Source organism: Bufo gargarizans, chromosome 9 (genome assembly GCF_014858855.1).
Source record: "Bufo gargarizans isolate SCDJY-AF-19 chromosome 9, ASM1485885v1, whole genome shotgun sequence".
Lineage (NCBI taxonomy): Eukaryota > Metazoa > Chordata > Amphibia > Anura > Bufonidae > Bufo > Bufo gargarizans.
The window spans coordinates 43,214,746-43,229,477 of record NC_058088.1 but is presented as its reverse complement, the minus strand read 5'-3'; the positions used below and the strand labels follow the sequence as shown (position 1 = coordinate 43,229,477).

Genomic DNA, 14,732 nt, shown 5'->3' with positions numbered 1-14,732 from the left:
CATCCACCTCTGGGATCTTTGCATAGGCTGAGCAGCCAGGGAAAGTCTCAGGTCTTGTGCAGGGGTCTCCCTTTTGGTTCCTTAGCTTTGGATCCAGTGAGTCATATATGCATGTTGCTTTGTCTTGTTTCCTGTACACCGTCCGTGACACCAGTCTTGGCCACAGCCACCAGTCAGTGCCAGCAGTCTCAGCCACAGCCACCAGTCAGTGCCAGCAGTCTCAGCCACAGCCACCAGTCTCAGCCACCAGTCAGTGTGGTCAAGTTCCCTTGACATTTAATATAGACTGTTCCTACTAATGTTTATGCATTACTGTTCTAGCGCCCGTTATTGTAACGGGCTTAATGTCTAGTATATATATCTTTTACCTATTGCAGAAAGTACTCTCATACATGGCTGGGATGATCTAGTCACAGAATATATTTAAAAAAAAATCAAACCTCGTGACTATAGATGAGTGAATTTTTCAAAAATTCGATACGAATTTATTTGCGGCGAATCACGTAAAAAAAAAAAATGCTATTTCCTGGCTGCAGAGAGCCTTTAAAGTAGTGTAGAACACTGTGCCTTGCAGTAACACGCATAGGGAGTCTGCTGTGGTAGTGAAATAATACTGTGAGTCTGTATGACATGCAGATGACAGGCGTCGCTCTTAGAATCACTGCACACTTAACTTATTTGGGCAGTCAAAAACTGACCAAAATACTCAAGTATGAATTCAGCCTTACTGGTAGATGTTAGCGTCAAGAAGAAGCACACTCCTTTTATACCGTCGTCAGTTGATTCCACATAGATGTCTACAGAACCTGTTCTATTAAACGTTTATACAAGTAGGGCCCCTCGACAGAGAGGAGAGGGTGTCAGCGGTAAGTTTGTGTTGACGTCACTGATTATTTTGCCCATCCTCTGATCCGTCAGAACATTAACCCCAAAAAAACGGATCCTGTCTGTTGAGCATCCACCTTCACTCGGTAAGCATTTGGTCAGTAATCCATCAGTATTGCTAATGCCAAAAAAAACAGGAGTGGATCCAAAACTGAGATGACACTTGAATGGAATTTTTGCATGTCTTCTGTGTTTTGTACCCACTCCTGATTTTGGCCACCAAATCATAAGCCAATTATGATGGGACCATACAGACCTTACAGCTGCTACACAGACAGGATCCATTGTGCGTCTCATTTTTCCTTCCTTCTGACAGATCAGAAAAAGGGTCAAATAAATGATGATGTCAGCCAGGCTGAAAGGCAAAATAGTGGCTCAGTCATAAAGTGGGGAGGGTGGAAACAGCATGAGAAATCCCCAGAGTAGCCCTATGACATAGTGGTGAGGTGGAAGCAGCTTGAGGAGCCCACAGAGTGGCCCAATGACAGTGCGGAGGTGGTGGCAGCATCAGGAGGCCACAGAGTGGCACAATGACAGTGTGGAGGTGGCAGCAGCATCAGGAGACCACAGAGTGGCAAAGTGACATAGTGTGGAGGTGACAGCAGAATCAGGAGACCACAGAGTGACCCAGTGACATAGTGGGGAGGTGGCAGCAGCATAAAAAAAAACACAGAGTGGCAAGGTGACATAGTGTGGAGGTGGCAGCAGCATCAGGAGACCACAGAGTAGCAAGGTGACATACCGTAGTGTGGAGTTGACAGCAGCATCAGGAGACTACAGAGTTACCCAGTGACAGAGTGGGGAGGTGGCAATACCAGGGAGTGGTAAGGTGACAGAGTACGGAGGTAAGGGCAATACGATTACCAGCTGATGATGGTGGGTGAAAGAAGGAGCATTTGGCATCAGATTTGTGGCATCAGGCGGGTGGAAGCATCAGAATAGTAGCTGAGGCAGGTAGCTAGAAGGAACCGGTCTCTTTTGTCAAAGTATTGGTGTGGCACCATGGATGATTTAGTCTGATGAATCAGGCATTAGTAGGTGGAAATTCTAGCTGATCCATGCCTGATTCATCTTGACAAAGGTAAGTCTCTCCACATTTTGAGTGAACAGTTCTTCTTGGGGTAACTATGGCACCCACCGCACTAAACACCCGCTCTGATGCCACACTACTGGCCAGGCAGGACAGCTTTTCCAGGGCAAACTTTGCTAGTTGCGGCAACAAATCCAGTTTGGCTGCCCAGTGGTCTTGCGGATATTCAATGTGGGGTGGCAGGGTACTGTCCATGTATGCCACCACCTGCTGGTTCAGGTCCTGCTCCAGGTCTAGATGCTGCTGCTGGTGAGTAGTTTCTTCACTAGGCGGGTGAAGAAAGCTGCTCATCAGCGACTCTAGACTCAAGTAGCTACTGATGGAGCTGGAACTCCTCCTACCCCCTCACCCCCTTCCTGCCACAGCAGCCATGGCAGAGGAACGTGAGCTCAGAGGGCCCCCCCCCTCCCCCCCGGTCATACCTTCAAGAGGATGGACGATGGAGCAGATAGGATCATAGGATGTCTTTATAGTAGTTAAGCTTGTCCTCCCTCTCAGCAGGTGTAAAAAAGGCTCCCATCTTGTCACCTGTGTAGAAACCACCCATTTCGCTACACATTGCTTGTGCTCAAGTGTCCACCTCCTTCTCCAGTTCAGCCCCCACAGGGCTCATGTGGCTGTGAGATCTAGGCGCCACGTCTCCAGTCCCATGACCAGCCAGATTTACCAGCATCTGTTCCAGGACATGAAGCAGTGGAATGACGTTCATCCCATAGTCCTGGCAACTGAAAAATAACATGGCCTCCTCAAAGGGCCTGAGCAAACAACAGGTGTCGCGCATAAGCTGCCACTAGCTGACATCGAAGTTACACAGAGGAGTACTCCTGTTCGCTTGGATCATCAAGAAATCGTTTATGGCCTTTCTCTGTTCATATAGTCGGTCCAACATATGGAGGGTGGAATTCCAATGGGTGGAAACATTGCATATCAGCCTATGTTGGGGGATGTCGTTCTGCCGCTGCAGCTCAAGATGGGTGTGCTTTGCGGTGTACGAGTGGCTGAAGTGCATGCAAAGTTTCCTGGCCATTTTTAGGATGTCTTGCAGATGGGTGGAAGACTTCAGGAACTGCTTGACAACCAGATTGAACACGTGTGCCATGCCAAACGAGGTGCAGAACAGCATGACACCGCTTTTAGACAAAATGTGGCCCTGGGCAAAATAAAAAAGTGGGGCCCACGTAATAATGTGATAAAAACACAGTCCAATGTCCGACACCCCCACCAATCAGCTGTTTCAGGATACGGCGTGTGCTGTTCACTGCTGCTGTCCCATAGACCTACAGCAGCAGAGCATGAAGAGACAAGGGAGACATCACGTGTGCACAGCGCACGCCGTCTCCTCAAACAGCTGATCGGCGGGAGTGTCGGGTGTCAGACCCCCGCCGATCTAATCCAATCCTAAGGACTGGTCATCAATATGAAAAAACCCGGAGAACCTCTTGAAGCTACCCCCAATACTGTGTCTATTGTGCTCCCCCATGTCCACAAACACTATACTATACACCCAGACTGCCCTCATTAGTAATGGTGCCCCTAATAGTGATAATACTCCCCCATTAGTAGCAATGCCCTCCATATTATGTCGCCCCTACAGTACTCTAGTAGTAATAATATAACCATAATGTTTCCAGTGGCTCTAATATCCCCCTGTAGTGCCCCCCCCCCACTAGTTCCAATATATAATGCTTCCCCCCATAGTGCCAATAAAAATATATGTATATATATATATATATATATATATAAAATGTTCCACCGTAATGCCAGTATGTATATAATGATCTCCTTCCCCCCATCCCTGGTGCCTCCAGCAGTGTGGAGATTTAGTATTTTAAAAAAAACGCCTCCCTTCCGTCCCCCCACCATCTGCATCGCAGACCACAGTTTTATCTGTAGCTTGTGTTGTTGCGTCCCGATGCATGTGGTCCCAATGACATCACCACTCCTTCTCCGGGTCTCACTTGATGACGTCATCACGCGAGACCCAGAGCAGGAGGTTGCAGTGATGTCATTGCGGCTTCTTGCTCTGTTCTACTGTTTCCTACTAAACCCCAAATATGATGCAAGAAACCCATTTCCCGTACTACAAGCAATATTCCAGTGTACGTTTTTATTTTAAATATACACATAAAAATGCAATATTGAAATGTAAGTTTTCTCAAGTACACACCAAAATGGCATGTGATGATTATCTGCTGTATAAAATGCAGTTTTTGCTCAAATTAAAGGGAAAAAAAGCCAATTTTGGCTGGTTATGCAGTAAATAAAGAGTGCACAGTCAGTACAGTGTCAGTTTTCTTTTGCACAGATAGATTGTGTGAGAATTTTTGAATGTGATGCAGTCCAGTCAGTGACACACACAGCCTGTGCAAATGGATGCTGTGACCCTGCCTGGCACACTGTGGAGTAGAAATGTTGTGTGTGTCTCTCCTGGTATTGTTGAAGGTTGGGGTTGAGCGGCACTCCTATTGGAGAGTAGGCGGTGCTCTGTGGTAAGGGTATGTCCAAATTTATATCAAAAAACCACGGCACTCTAATGAATTTATAAGTTGCTTATTTTATTTTTCTATTTCATATCTTTTTTGTTTTTTTGTAAATCCATCCAAAATAGTAGCCACTGGCCAACGTTTCGGTCTAATCTTAGACCTTGTTCACGGCCTAGTATATAGACAAGTAAATATTTACATTAATATATACAAAAGTTAAATAAGGAGTTATTACATATATCTCATGTTGACAATGTGATATTATGGTATAACATGCATTTAGGGAGAACATGGCTAATAAACAGGAGAATATAAATAACGCACCAAAAACAACCATGTAGTTCTAATATGGATATGTAGCTTGTAAAAAACGGTCGGCTTTATTGACTAGAAAGGGGGGGGGGGGAAGGAGGGAAAAAGGGGAGAGAGGGTAGATGGAAAAGTAGCATCAAATGAAACAATAAGATGGTTGGATAGGGATCTCCAATAAGAGTTGGCGGGATATGGATGTTATATCTGTGGAATCCAAACAATATAATATTAGAATTAGGGGCCAAAGAGATGTTTCATGGATCGTATCACATATTACTATTATACAATAGACAATAGTTGCATAGGTATAGTAAAATAGAGCATAGTAAAACAGAGTATGGTTATGGAACATGATTATGGAAGACAGTCATCAGGACAGAGCTAAAGGATGTTAAGATAGACCAATAGGAATCAGTGTGATGGTAGATATGGTTGGTCAGGACCTGTATAGTGTATAATAGGCATAGTAGCAGATCGCAATGGTCTCAATAGCTGTACATACCTTAGTCTGTGTAGTAGGGAGAATGGTGGATGGTGCGGCAGCACAGTGAAGCTGTTTAATATAAGGGGGCAGCGAGGACGCCGAGGGGAGGTGCGGCGTGCGCTCAGGTGATGACGTGGAAAGACGCGCGTCTGCGCAGAGCAAGTGGATCGTAACCGGAGTTGTAATGAGCGGGCGCATGCGCAGAAGTACAATGTAGTCTAGGAAGGGAACTGGCAACTCGTGGTTAGTGCATAGGGAAGCGAGCGCATGCGTTCCGACAATGGTAAATCTTATAGAGGTATCGGCCTGTTATAAGGGACATGTAAAATCATAATGGCTCCTATGAAATATATTCTAAAGAGAAAGTGGTATAGTATATTCTTATAGCAAAGTACTATAGTTTTAAGTAGTAGAAACATCTATAGGTATATACAACTATATATAACTATATAAATCTATTGCTATAATGGCATCATAATATATTGCTAGTAGTATAATACTACCTGTCTGATAGTGATCATTTCACCTGTAGGGAATAAAAAGGAGGGGAGGGGGGGAAAGAAAGTTAATATATGGAAACCAATATTTTTATCACATTCAGTATATAGGATAGTATGAGCATAGAGTTATCATAATTCCTAGAGCTGTCCTAATTTATAGAATATAGAGAAGAAAAAATAAAGTAATAAGATGAACATTACAAAGTATAGAAGTGAAAACAGCAATCCATGGATTTAGAGACATCATGAAATAAAAGGAATCAAGTAATGCAAAAATCAAAGTCTCTATTTAATCCACGGGGTGACAAGGTATTGAGTTCATAGATCCAGTAAGCCTCACGTTGTTTTAAACGTGCTGTCCTGTTTCCTCCACGTCTTGCCGATGCTACTTGTTCTAGTATTTGAAACTTTAATTGGTTTATCTGGTGGTTTGCCGAGATGAAATGATGTGGTACTGGTAATTCGGTTTTATGGCAACGAATGTCCGATTTGTGTTTGGAGATGCGGTCCCGTGCACATTGGGTAGTTTCACCCACATATGCAAGGCCGCATGGGCAACGGATCAAATACACAACATATGTAGATGAACATGTGAAAAAGCCTTTCGGATGATATATTTTGCCTGAGTGGGGGTGGATGATCCTATTGCCTCTGATGACATTGTTGCATTGGGTGCAATTGAGACATGGATAGGTGCCTGTTTTTGGTGGTGCCAGTGTAGTTTGTTTAATGGAGGGTTTAATTGGGCCAATATCTGCCTTCACTAGTCTGTCTCTTAGATTTTGGGGTCTTTTGTAGCACAATCGAACTGGAGACTGGAATTCAGGAATATCTGGATATGAGTGTTGCAAGATTGACCAGTGTTTTTTTATAATTGTTTGGATTCTGGGCATGATGGGATGGTATGTCACTACCAATGGAAGACGGGAGGATGATGAGGTTGTGTGGGAAAGGGAATCCGAGCGTATGGGAAGGGTTTGTTCATGTTTGAGTAGGTTAAGTGGATACCCTCTTTCCTGAAATTTTTGGGACATTTCTTGTAATCTTTGTTTCTGGAGTATAGGGTCCTTGACAATTCTAGATACTCTTTGAAACTGGGAACGGGGTAGAGATTGTTTAGTGGTGTGGGGATGACAACTGGAGTAGTGTAGGAGAGTATTTCGGTCGGTAGGTTTGCGATATAAATCAGTGGTTAGTGTACCAGTGGAAGTCTTGACGACTACTGTATCTAAGAAGCTGATAGATTGTGAGTCAGTATGTGCTGTGAATTGTAGATCGGGGTCAATACTATTAATGTAAAGCAGAAATGTGGTGAAGGTGTTCTGGTCGCCTTTCCATATGCAGAATATATCGTCGATATATCTGTGCCATGTTAGTGCATGTGTCTGGAATATGTCATTGGAATAAATCCAATCCTCTTCGAATTGAGCCATAAAGGCATTGGCGTAGGGCGGCGCCACGTGTGCGCCCATAGCGGTCCCTTTCTTCTGAATGTAAAAGTTGTCACCAAACATGAAAAAGTTATGTTGAAGTACAAATTCTAATAAACGTATACAGAAGGTCTGGGCTGATGGAAGAAGTTCAGAGGTGTTTAGTAATGTTGTGACTGCTTTAATTCCTTTGTCGTGTGAAATAGAAGTATATAGGCTGTTGACATCTAGTGTTGCTAGCAGACTATCTGGGGGTAGATCCTGTAAATTTGAGATGATGGTTAGGAATTGTGAGGTATCTAATAGGAAGGAACGTGTTTGTTTGATGAGTGGGGTTAGTATTTTTTCAAGAAACTTTGATAGCGGTGAAAGTAAGGAGTCAGTGGAGGCAACAATGGGCCTACCTGGTGGATGTGTAAGATTTTTATGGATTTTAGGTAGAGTGTAGAATACTGGAAGAATAGGGTTGTTATTGAGAAGAAAAGTATAAGTAGGTTTATCAATGGTATTGAGTTGAAGATGATGGTCTAGGAAAGTGGTAATGTCCCTGGTAAGTTGAAAGGTAGGGTTGTATTGAACCTGTTGATAGGTGGTGGTATCGGCTAATTGTTTTTGTATTTCTTGAATGTAGAATGAAGTATCCATTATTACTATCGCACCTCCTTTGTCAGCTGGTTTGATGGTAATTGTTTTATCTGACTGTAGTGTGTTCAAAGCCATGTGTTCCTCACTTTTTAAATTGGATGGAACATGTAAATCTCCATTTTTAAGGGCACTAGTGTTAATTTTAATTTCACGGTTTATGAGATCAATGAATGCTTCTACACCGTGATATGTTTTGGGGGGCATATAGTTACTTTTATTTCTCAGGCCCAATGTTTTGATAGATAGGAGGGTAGGTGATGTGACTGTAGGCGGTAGTAAGCTTTGTTGTGAGAAATGAGCTTTAAGCCTTAGTGTTCTGTAAAATCTGTTAAGTTCCTGTTCCAAAAGAAAGGGTCTTAGATTGCCGTATGGGCAGAATGAGAGTCCCTTTGATAGCACATTCAGTTCAGCTGGTGGAAGAGTTCGTGAGGAAATGTTCACTATAAGGTTCCTACCTGTGAGCGGGTCTGGATTCCTGGTGGTTTTGGGTCCATGGGTACCTCGTCCTCGGCGTATGTGTTTCTTCGTCGTTGTCGGTAACCGCGCCTGGGAAAAAAACGCTGGGAGCGATATGTTGTAGATCTTTCGCTGCCTGAGGAGGAGGATGCGTAACCTGTGTATGGGGTGTATCCATATCCTGTTCTTGAGTCTTGCCATTGCCATCTGTAAACCTTGTTGAGTTGATAGTCCTCTGTATCACGGATGAATTTGGTGCGCTTGGTATTCTCCAGGTATTTGCGATGTTCGTCTAGTATTTTGTCTGTCTTCTTCTTTAGTTCGGACCATTCGGAGGTGGAGGTTGTTGAGAGAAGCTGACTTTCGATAGCCGCAAGTTTTTCTTTGGAGTCTTGAATTGCTTTTTGTAGATACTCTATACTGAGGACAATTATGTCAAGGGAACATTTGTTTATAATATTTTCAAACTTAGTACAGTATTCAGTATTAGACGGAAATAATGTTGGTCGCAGGTGGACTCGTAGTCCCCTGGGAATCCTCTTATGTTTATAGTATTCTGCGAGAGTTGCGCAGTGAAGCTCCGAAGAAATCTGTTTTTTGGACTCACGCTCCCAGTCACGTGTACGGTATTCGTTGTGGGGTACGTGTAAGAAGTCACTAGATACTGTGACTTCAGAGACAATCTTCTCCGCTGCTGTTAGATCATACGCGAAGGTAGTCATCAGGAGGGTGCTCAGCTCAAAACGTCGTCAATGTTGAAGGTTGGGGTTGAGCGGCACTCCTATTGGAGAGTAGGCGGTGCTCTGTGGTAAGGGTATGTCCAAATTTATATCAAAAAACCACGGCACTCTAATGAATTTATAAGTTGCTTATTTTATTTTTCTATTTCATATCTTTTTTGGTTTTTTTTGTTTTTTTGTAAATCCATCCAAAATAGTAGCCACTGGCCAACGTTTCGGTCTAATCTTAGACCTTGTTCACGGCCTAGTATATAGACAAGTAAATATTTACATTAATATATACAAAAGTTAAATAAGGAGTTATTACATATATCTCATGTTGACAATGTGATATTATGGTATAACATGCATTTAGGGAGAACATGTCTAATAAACAGGAGAATATAAATAACGCACCAAAAACAACCATGTAGTTCTAATATGGATATGTAGCTTGTAAAAAACGGTCGGCTTTATTGACTAGAAAGGGGGGGGGGGGAAGGAGGGAAAAAGGGGAGAGAGGGTAGATGGAAAAGTAGCATCAAATGAAACAATAAGATGGTTGGATAGGGATCTCCAATAAGAGTTGGCGGGATATGGATGTTATATCTGTGGAATCCAAACAATATAATATTAGAATTAGGGGCCAAAGAGATGTTTCATGGATCGTATCACATATTACTATTATACAATAGACAATAGTTGCATAGGTATAGTAAAATAGAGCATAGTAAAACAGAGTATGGTTATGGAACATGATTATGGAAGACAGTCATCAGGACAGAGCTAAAGGATGTTAAGATAGACCAATAGGAATCAGTGTGATGGTAGATATGGTTGGTCAGGACCTGTATAGTGTATAATAGGCATAGTAGCAGATCGCAATGGTCTCAATAGCTGTACATACCTTAGTCTGTGTAGTAGGGAGAATGGTGGATGGTGCGGCAGCACAGTGAAGCTGTTTAATATAAGGGGGCAGCGAGGACGCCGAGGGGAGGTGCGGCGTGCGCTCAGGTGATGACGTGGAAAGACGCGCGTCTGCGCAGAGCAAGTGGATCGTAACCGGAGTTGTAATGAGCGGGCGCATGCGCAGAAGTACAATGTAGTCTAGGAAGGGAACTGGCAACTCGTGGTTAGTGCATAGGGAAGCGAGCGCATGCGTTCCGACAATGGTAAATCTTATAGAGGTATCGGCCTGTTATAAGGGACATGTAAAATCATAATGGCTCCTATGAAATATATTCTAAAGAGAAAGTGGTATATAGTATATTCTTATAGCAAAGTACTATAGTTTTAAGTAGTAGAAACATCTATAGGTATATACAACTATATATAACTATATAAATCTATTGCTATAATGGCATCATAATATATTGCTAGTAGTATAATACTACCTGTCTGATAGTGATCATTTCACCTGTAGGGAATAAAAAGGAGGGGAGGGGGGGAAAGAAAGTTAATATATGGAAACCAATATTTTTATCACATTCAGTATATAGGATAGTATGAGCATAGAGTTATCATAATTCCTAGAGCTGTCCTAATTTATAGAATATAGAGAAGAAAAAATAAAGTAATAAGATGAACATTACAAAGTATAGAAGTGAAAACAGCAATCCATGGATTTAGAGACATCATGAAATAAAAGGAATCAAGTAATGCAAAAATCAAAGTCTCTATTTAATCCACGGGGTGACAAGGTATTGAGTTCATAGATCCAGTAAGCCTCACGTTGTTTTAAACGTGCTGTCCTGTTTCCTCCACGTCTTGCCGATGCTACTTGTTCTAGTATTTGAAACTTTAATTGGTTTATCTGGTGGTTTGCCGAGATGAAATGATGTGGTACTGGTAATTCGGTTTTATGGCAACGAATGTCCGATTTGTGTTTGGAGATGCGGTCCCGTGCACATTGGGTAGTTTCACCCACATATGCAAGGCCGCATGGGCAACGGATCAAATACACAACATATGTAGATGAACATGTGAAAAAGCCTTTCGGATGATATATTTTGCCTGAGTGGGGGTGGATGATCCTATTGCCTCTGATGACATTGTTGCATTGGGTGCAATTGAGACATGGATAGGTGCCTGTTTTTGGTGGTGCCAGTGTAGTTTGTTTAATGGAGGGTTTAATTGGGCCAATATCTGCCTTCACTAGTCTGTCTCTTAGATTTTGGGGTCTTTTGTAGCACAATCGAACTGGAGACTGGAATTCAGGAATATCTGGATATGAGTGTTGCAAGATTGACCAGTGTTTTTTTATAATTGTTTGGATTCTGGGCATGATGGGATGGTATGTCACTACCAATGGAAGACGGGAGGATGATGAGGTTGTGTGGGAAAGGGAATCCGAGCGTATGGGAAGGGTTTGTTCATGTTTGAGTAGGTTAAGTGGATACCCTCTTTCCTGAAATTTTTGGGACATTTCTTGTAATCTTTGTTTCTGGAGTATAGGGTCCTTGACAATTCTAGATACTCTTTGAAACTGGGAACGGGGTAGAGATTGTTTAGTGGTGTGGGGATGACAACTGGAGTAGTGTAGGAGAGTATTTCGGTCGGTAGGTTTGCGATATAAATCAGTGGTTAGTGTACCAGTGGAAGTCTTGACGACTACTGTATCTAAGAAGCTGATAGATTGTGAGTCAGTATGTGCTGTGAATTGTAGATCGGGGTCAATACTATTAATGTAAAGCAGAAATGTGGTGAAGGTGTTCTGGTCGCCTTTCCATATGCAGAATATATCGTCGATATATCTGTGCCATGTTAGTGCATGTGTCTGGAATATGTCATTGGAATAAATCCAATCCTCTTCGAATTGAGCCATAAAGGCATTGGCGTAGGGCGGCGCCACGTGTGCGCCCATAGCGGTCCCTTTCTTCTGAATGTAAAAGTTGTCACCAAACATGAAAAAGTTATGTTGAAGTACAAATTCTAATAAACGTATACAGAAGGTCTGGGCTGATGGAAGAAGTTCAGAGGTGTTTAGTAATGTTGTGACTGCTTTAATTCCTTTGTCGTGTGAAATAGAAGTATATAGGCTGTTGACATCTAGTGTTGCTAGCAGACTATCTGGGGGTAGATCCTGTAAATTTGAGATGATGGTTAGGAATTGTGAGGTATCTAATAGGAAGGAACGTGTTTGTTTGATGAGTGGGGTTAGTATTTTTTCAAGAAACTTTGATAGCGGTGAAAGTAAGGAGTCAGTGGAGGCAACAATGGGCCTACCTGGTGGATGTGTAAGATTTTTATGGATTTTAGGTAGAGTGTAGAATACTGGAAGAATAGGGTTGTTATTGAGAAGAAAAGTATAAGTAGGTTTATCAATGGTATTGAGTTGAAGATGATGGTCTAGGAAAGTGGTAATGTCCCTGGTAAGTTGAAAGGTAGGGTTGTATTGAACCTGTTGATAGGTGGTGGTATCGGCTAATTGTTTTTGTATTTCTTGAATGTAGAATGAAGTATCCATTATTACTATCGCACCTCCTTTGTCAGCTGGTTTGATGGTAATTGTTTTATCTGACTGTAGTGTGTTCAAAGCCATGTGTTCCTCACTTTTTAAATTGGATGGAACATGTAAATCTCCATTTTTAAGGGCACTAGTGTTAATTTTAATTTCACGGTTTATGAGATCAATGAATGCTTCTACACCGTGATATGTTTTGGGGGGCATATAGTTACTTTTATTTCTCAGGCCCAATGTTTTGATAGATAGGAGGGTAGGTGATGTGACTGTAGGCGGTAGTAAGCTTTGTTGTGAGAAATGAGCTTTAAGCCTTAGTGTTCTGTAAAATCTGTTAAGTTCCTGTTCCAAAAGAAAGGGTCTTAGATTGCCGTATGGGCAGAATGAGAGTCCCTTTGATAGCACATTCAGTTCAGCTGGTGGAAGAGTTCGTGAGGAAATGTTCACTATAAGGTTCCTACCTGTGAGCGGGTCTGGATTCCTGGTGGTTTTGGGTCCATGGGTACCTCGTCCTCGGCGTATGTGTTTCTTCGTCGTTGTCGGTAACCGCGCCTGGGAAAAAAACGCTGGGAGCGATATGTTGTAGATCTTTCGCTGCCTGAGGAGGAGGATGCGTAACCTGTGTATGGGGTGTATCCATATCCTGTTCTTGAGTCTTGCCATTGCCATCTGTAAACCTTGTTGAGTTGATAGTCCTCTGTATCACGGATGAATTTGGTGCGCTTGGTATTCTCCAGGTATTTGCGATGTTCGTCTAGTATTTTGTCTGTCTTCTTCTTTAGTTCGGACCATTCGGAGGTGGAGGTTGTTGAGAGAAGCTGACTTTCGATAGCCGCAAGTTTTTCTTTGGAGTCTTGAATTGCTTTTTGTAGATACTCTATACTGAGGACAATTATGTCAAGGGAACATTTGTTTATAATATTTTCAAACTTAGTACAGTATTCAGTATTAGACGGAAATAATGTTGGTCGCAGGTGGACTCGTAGTCCCCTGGGAATCCTCTTATGTTTATAGTATTCTGCGAGAGTTGCGCAGTGAAGCTCCGAAGAAATCTGTTTTTTGGACTCACGCTCCCAGTCACGTGTACGGTATTCGTTGTGGGGTACGTGTAAGAAGTCACTAGATACTGTGACTTCAGAGACAATCTTCTCCGCTGCTGTTAGATCATACGCGAAGGTAGTCATCAGGAGGGTGCTCAGCTCAAAACGTCGTCAATGTTGAAGGTTGGGGTTGAGCGGCACTCCTATTGGAGAGTAGGCGGTGCTCTGTGGTAAGGGTATGTCCAAATTTATATCAAAAAACCACGGCACTCTAATGAATTTATAAGTTGCTTATTTTATTTTTCTATTTCATATCTTTTTTGTTTTTTTTTGTTTTTTTGTAAATCCATCCAAAATAGTAGCCACTGGCCAACGTTTCGGTCTAATCTTAGACCTTGTTCACGGCCTAGTATATAGACAAGTAAATATTTACATTAATATATACAAAAGTTAAATAAGGAGTTATTACATATATCTCATGTTGACAATGTGATATTATGGTATAACATGCATTTAGGGAGAACATGTCTAATAAACAGGAGAATATAAATAACGCACCAAAAACAACCATGTAGTTCTAATATGGATATGTAGCTTGTAAAAAACGGTCGGCTTTATTGACTAGAAAGGGGGGGGGGGAAGGAGGGAAAAAGGGGAGAGAGGGTAGATGGAAAAGTAGCATCAAATGAAACAATAAGATGGTTGGATAGGGATCTCCAATAAGAGTTGGCGGGATATGGATGTTATATCTGTGGAATCCAAACAATATAATATTAGAATTAGGGGCCAAAGAGATGTTTCATGGATCGTATCACATATTACTATTATACAATAGACAATAGTTGCATAGGTATAGTAAAATAGAGCATAGTAAAACAGAGTATGGTTATGGAACATGATTATGGAAGACAGTCATCAGGACAGAGCTAAAGGATGTTAAGATAGACCAATAGGAATCAGTGTGATGGTAGATATGGTTGGTCAGGACCTGTATAGTGTATAATAGGCATAGTAGCAGATCGCAATGGTCTCAATAGCTGTACATACCTTAGTCTGTGTAGTAGGGAGAATGGTGGATGGTGCGGCAGCACAGTGAAGCTGTTTAATATAAGGGGGCAGCGAGGACGCCGAGGGGAGGTGCGGCGTGCGCTCAGGTGATGACGTGGAAAGACGCGCGTCTGCGCAGAGCAAGTGGATCGTAACCGGAGTTGTAATGAGCGGGCGCATG

At 42.3% G+C, this 14,732-nt stretch overlaps 2 protein-coding genes across 4 annotated transcripts; both read right to left on the bottom strand.

The window, feature by feature from the left end:
• Positions 1–4,611: 4,611 nt before the first annotated feature.
• On the bottom strand, positions 4,612–9,263 carry LOC122946856. 2 transcript variants are annotated; one of them, XM_044306717.1, is made up of 3 exons: positions 8,285–9,263; positions 5,758–5,780; positions 4,612–4,630 (listed from the first exon to the last, which is right to left on the bottom strand). In XM_044306717.1, exons 1-2 carry the CDS (start codon positions 9,005–9,007, stop codon positions 5,772–5,774), a joined length of 732 nt encoding a protein of 243 aa, XP_044162652.1. In that variant the 5' UTR covers positions 9,008–9,263; the 3' UTR covers positions 4,612–4,630; positions 5,758–5,771. The 2 variants fall into 2 exon arrangements, with proteins under 2 accessions (XP_044162652.1, XP_044162651.1); XM_044306716.1 differs by lacking the exon at positions 4,612–4,630 and adding an exon at positions 4,878–4,974.
• Positions 9,251–13,904, bottom strand: LOC122946857. Of its 2 annotated transcripts, none has more exons than XM_044306719.1 (3): positions 12,926–13,904; positions 10,399–10,421; positions 9,251–9,269 (listed from the first exon to the last, which is right to left on the bottom strand). In XM_044306719.1, exons 1-2 carry the CDS (start codon positions 13,646–13,648, stop codon positions 10,413–10,415), a joined length of 732 nt encoding a protein of 243 aa, XP_044162654.1. In that variant the 5' UTR covers positions 13,649–13,904; the 3' UTR covers positions 9,251–9,269; positions 10,399–10,412. The 2 variants fall into 2 exon arrangements, with proteins under 2 accessions (XP_044162654.1, XP_044162653.1); XM_044306718.1 differs by lacking the exon at positions 9,251–9,269 and adding an exon at positions 9,517–9,613.
• Between the last annotated feature and the right edge of the window lie 828 nt (positions 13,905–14,732).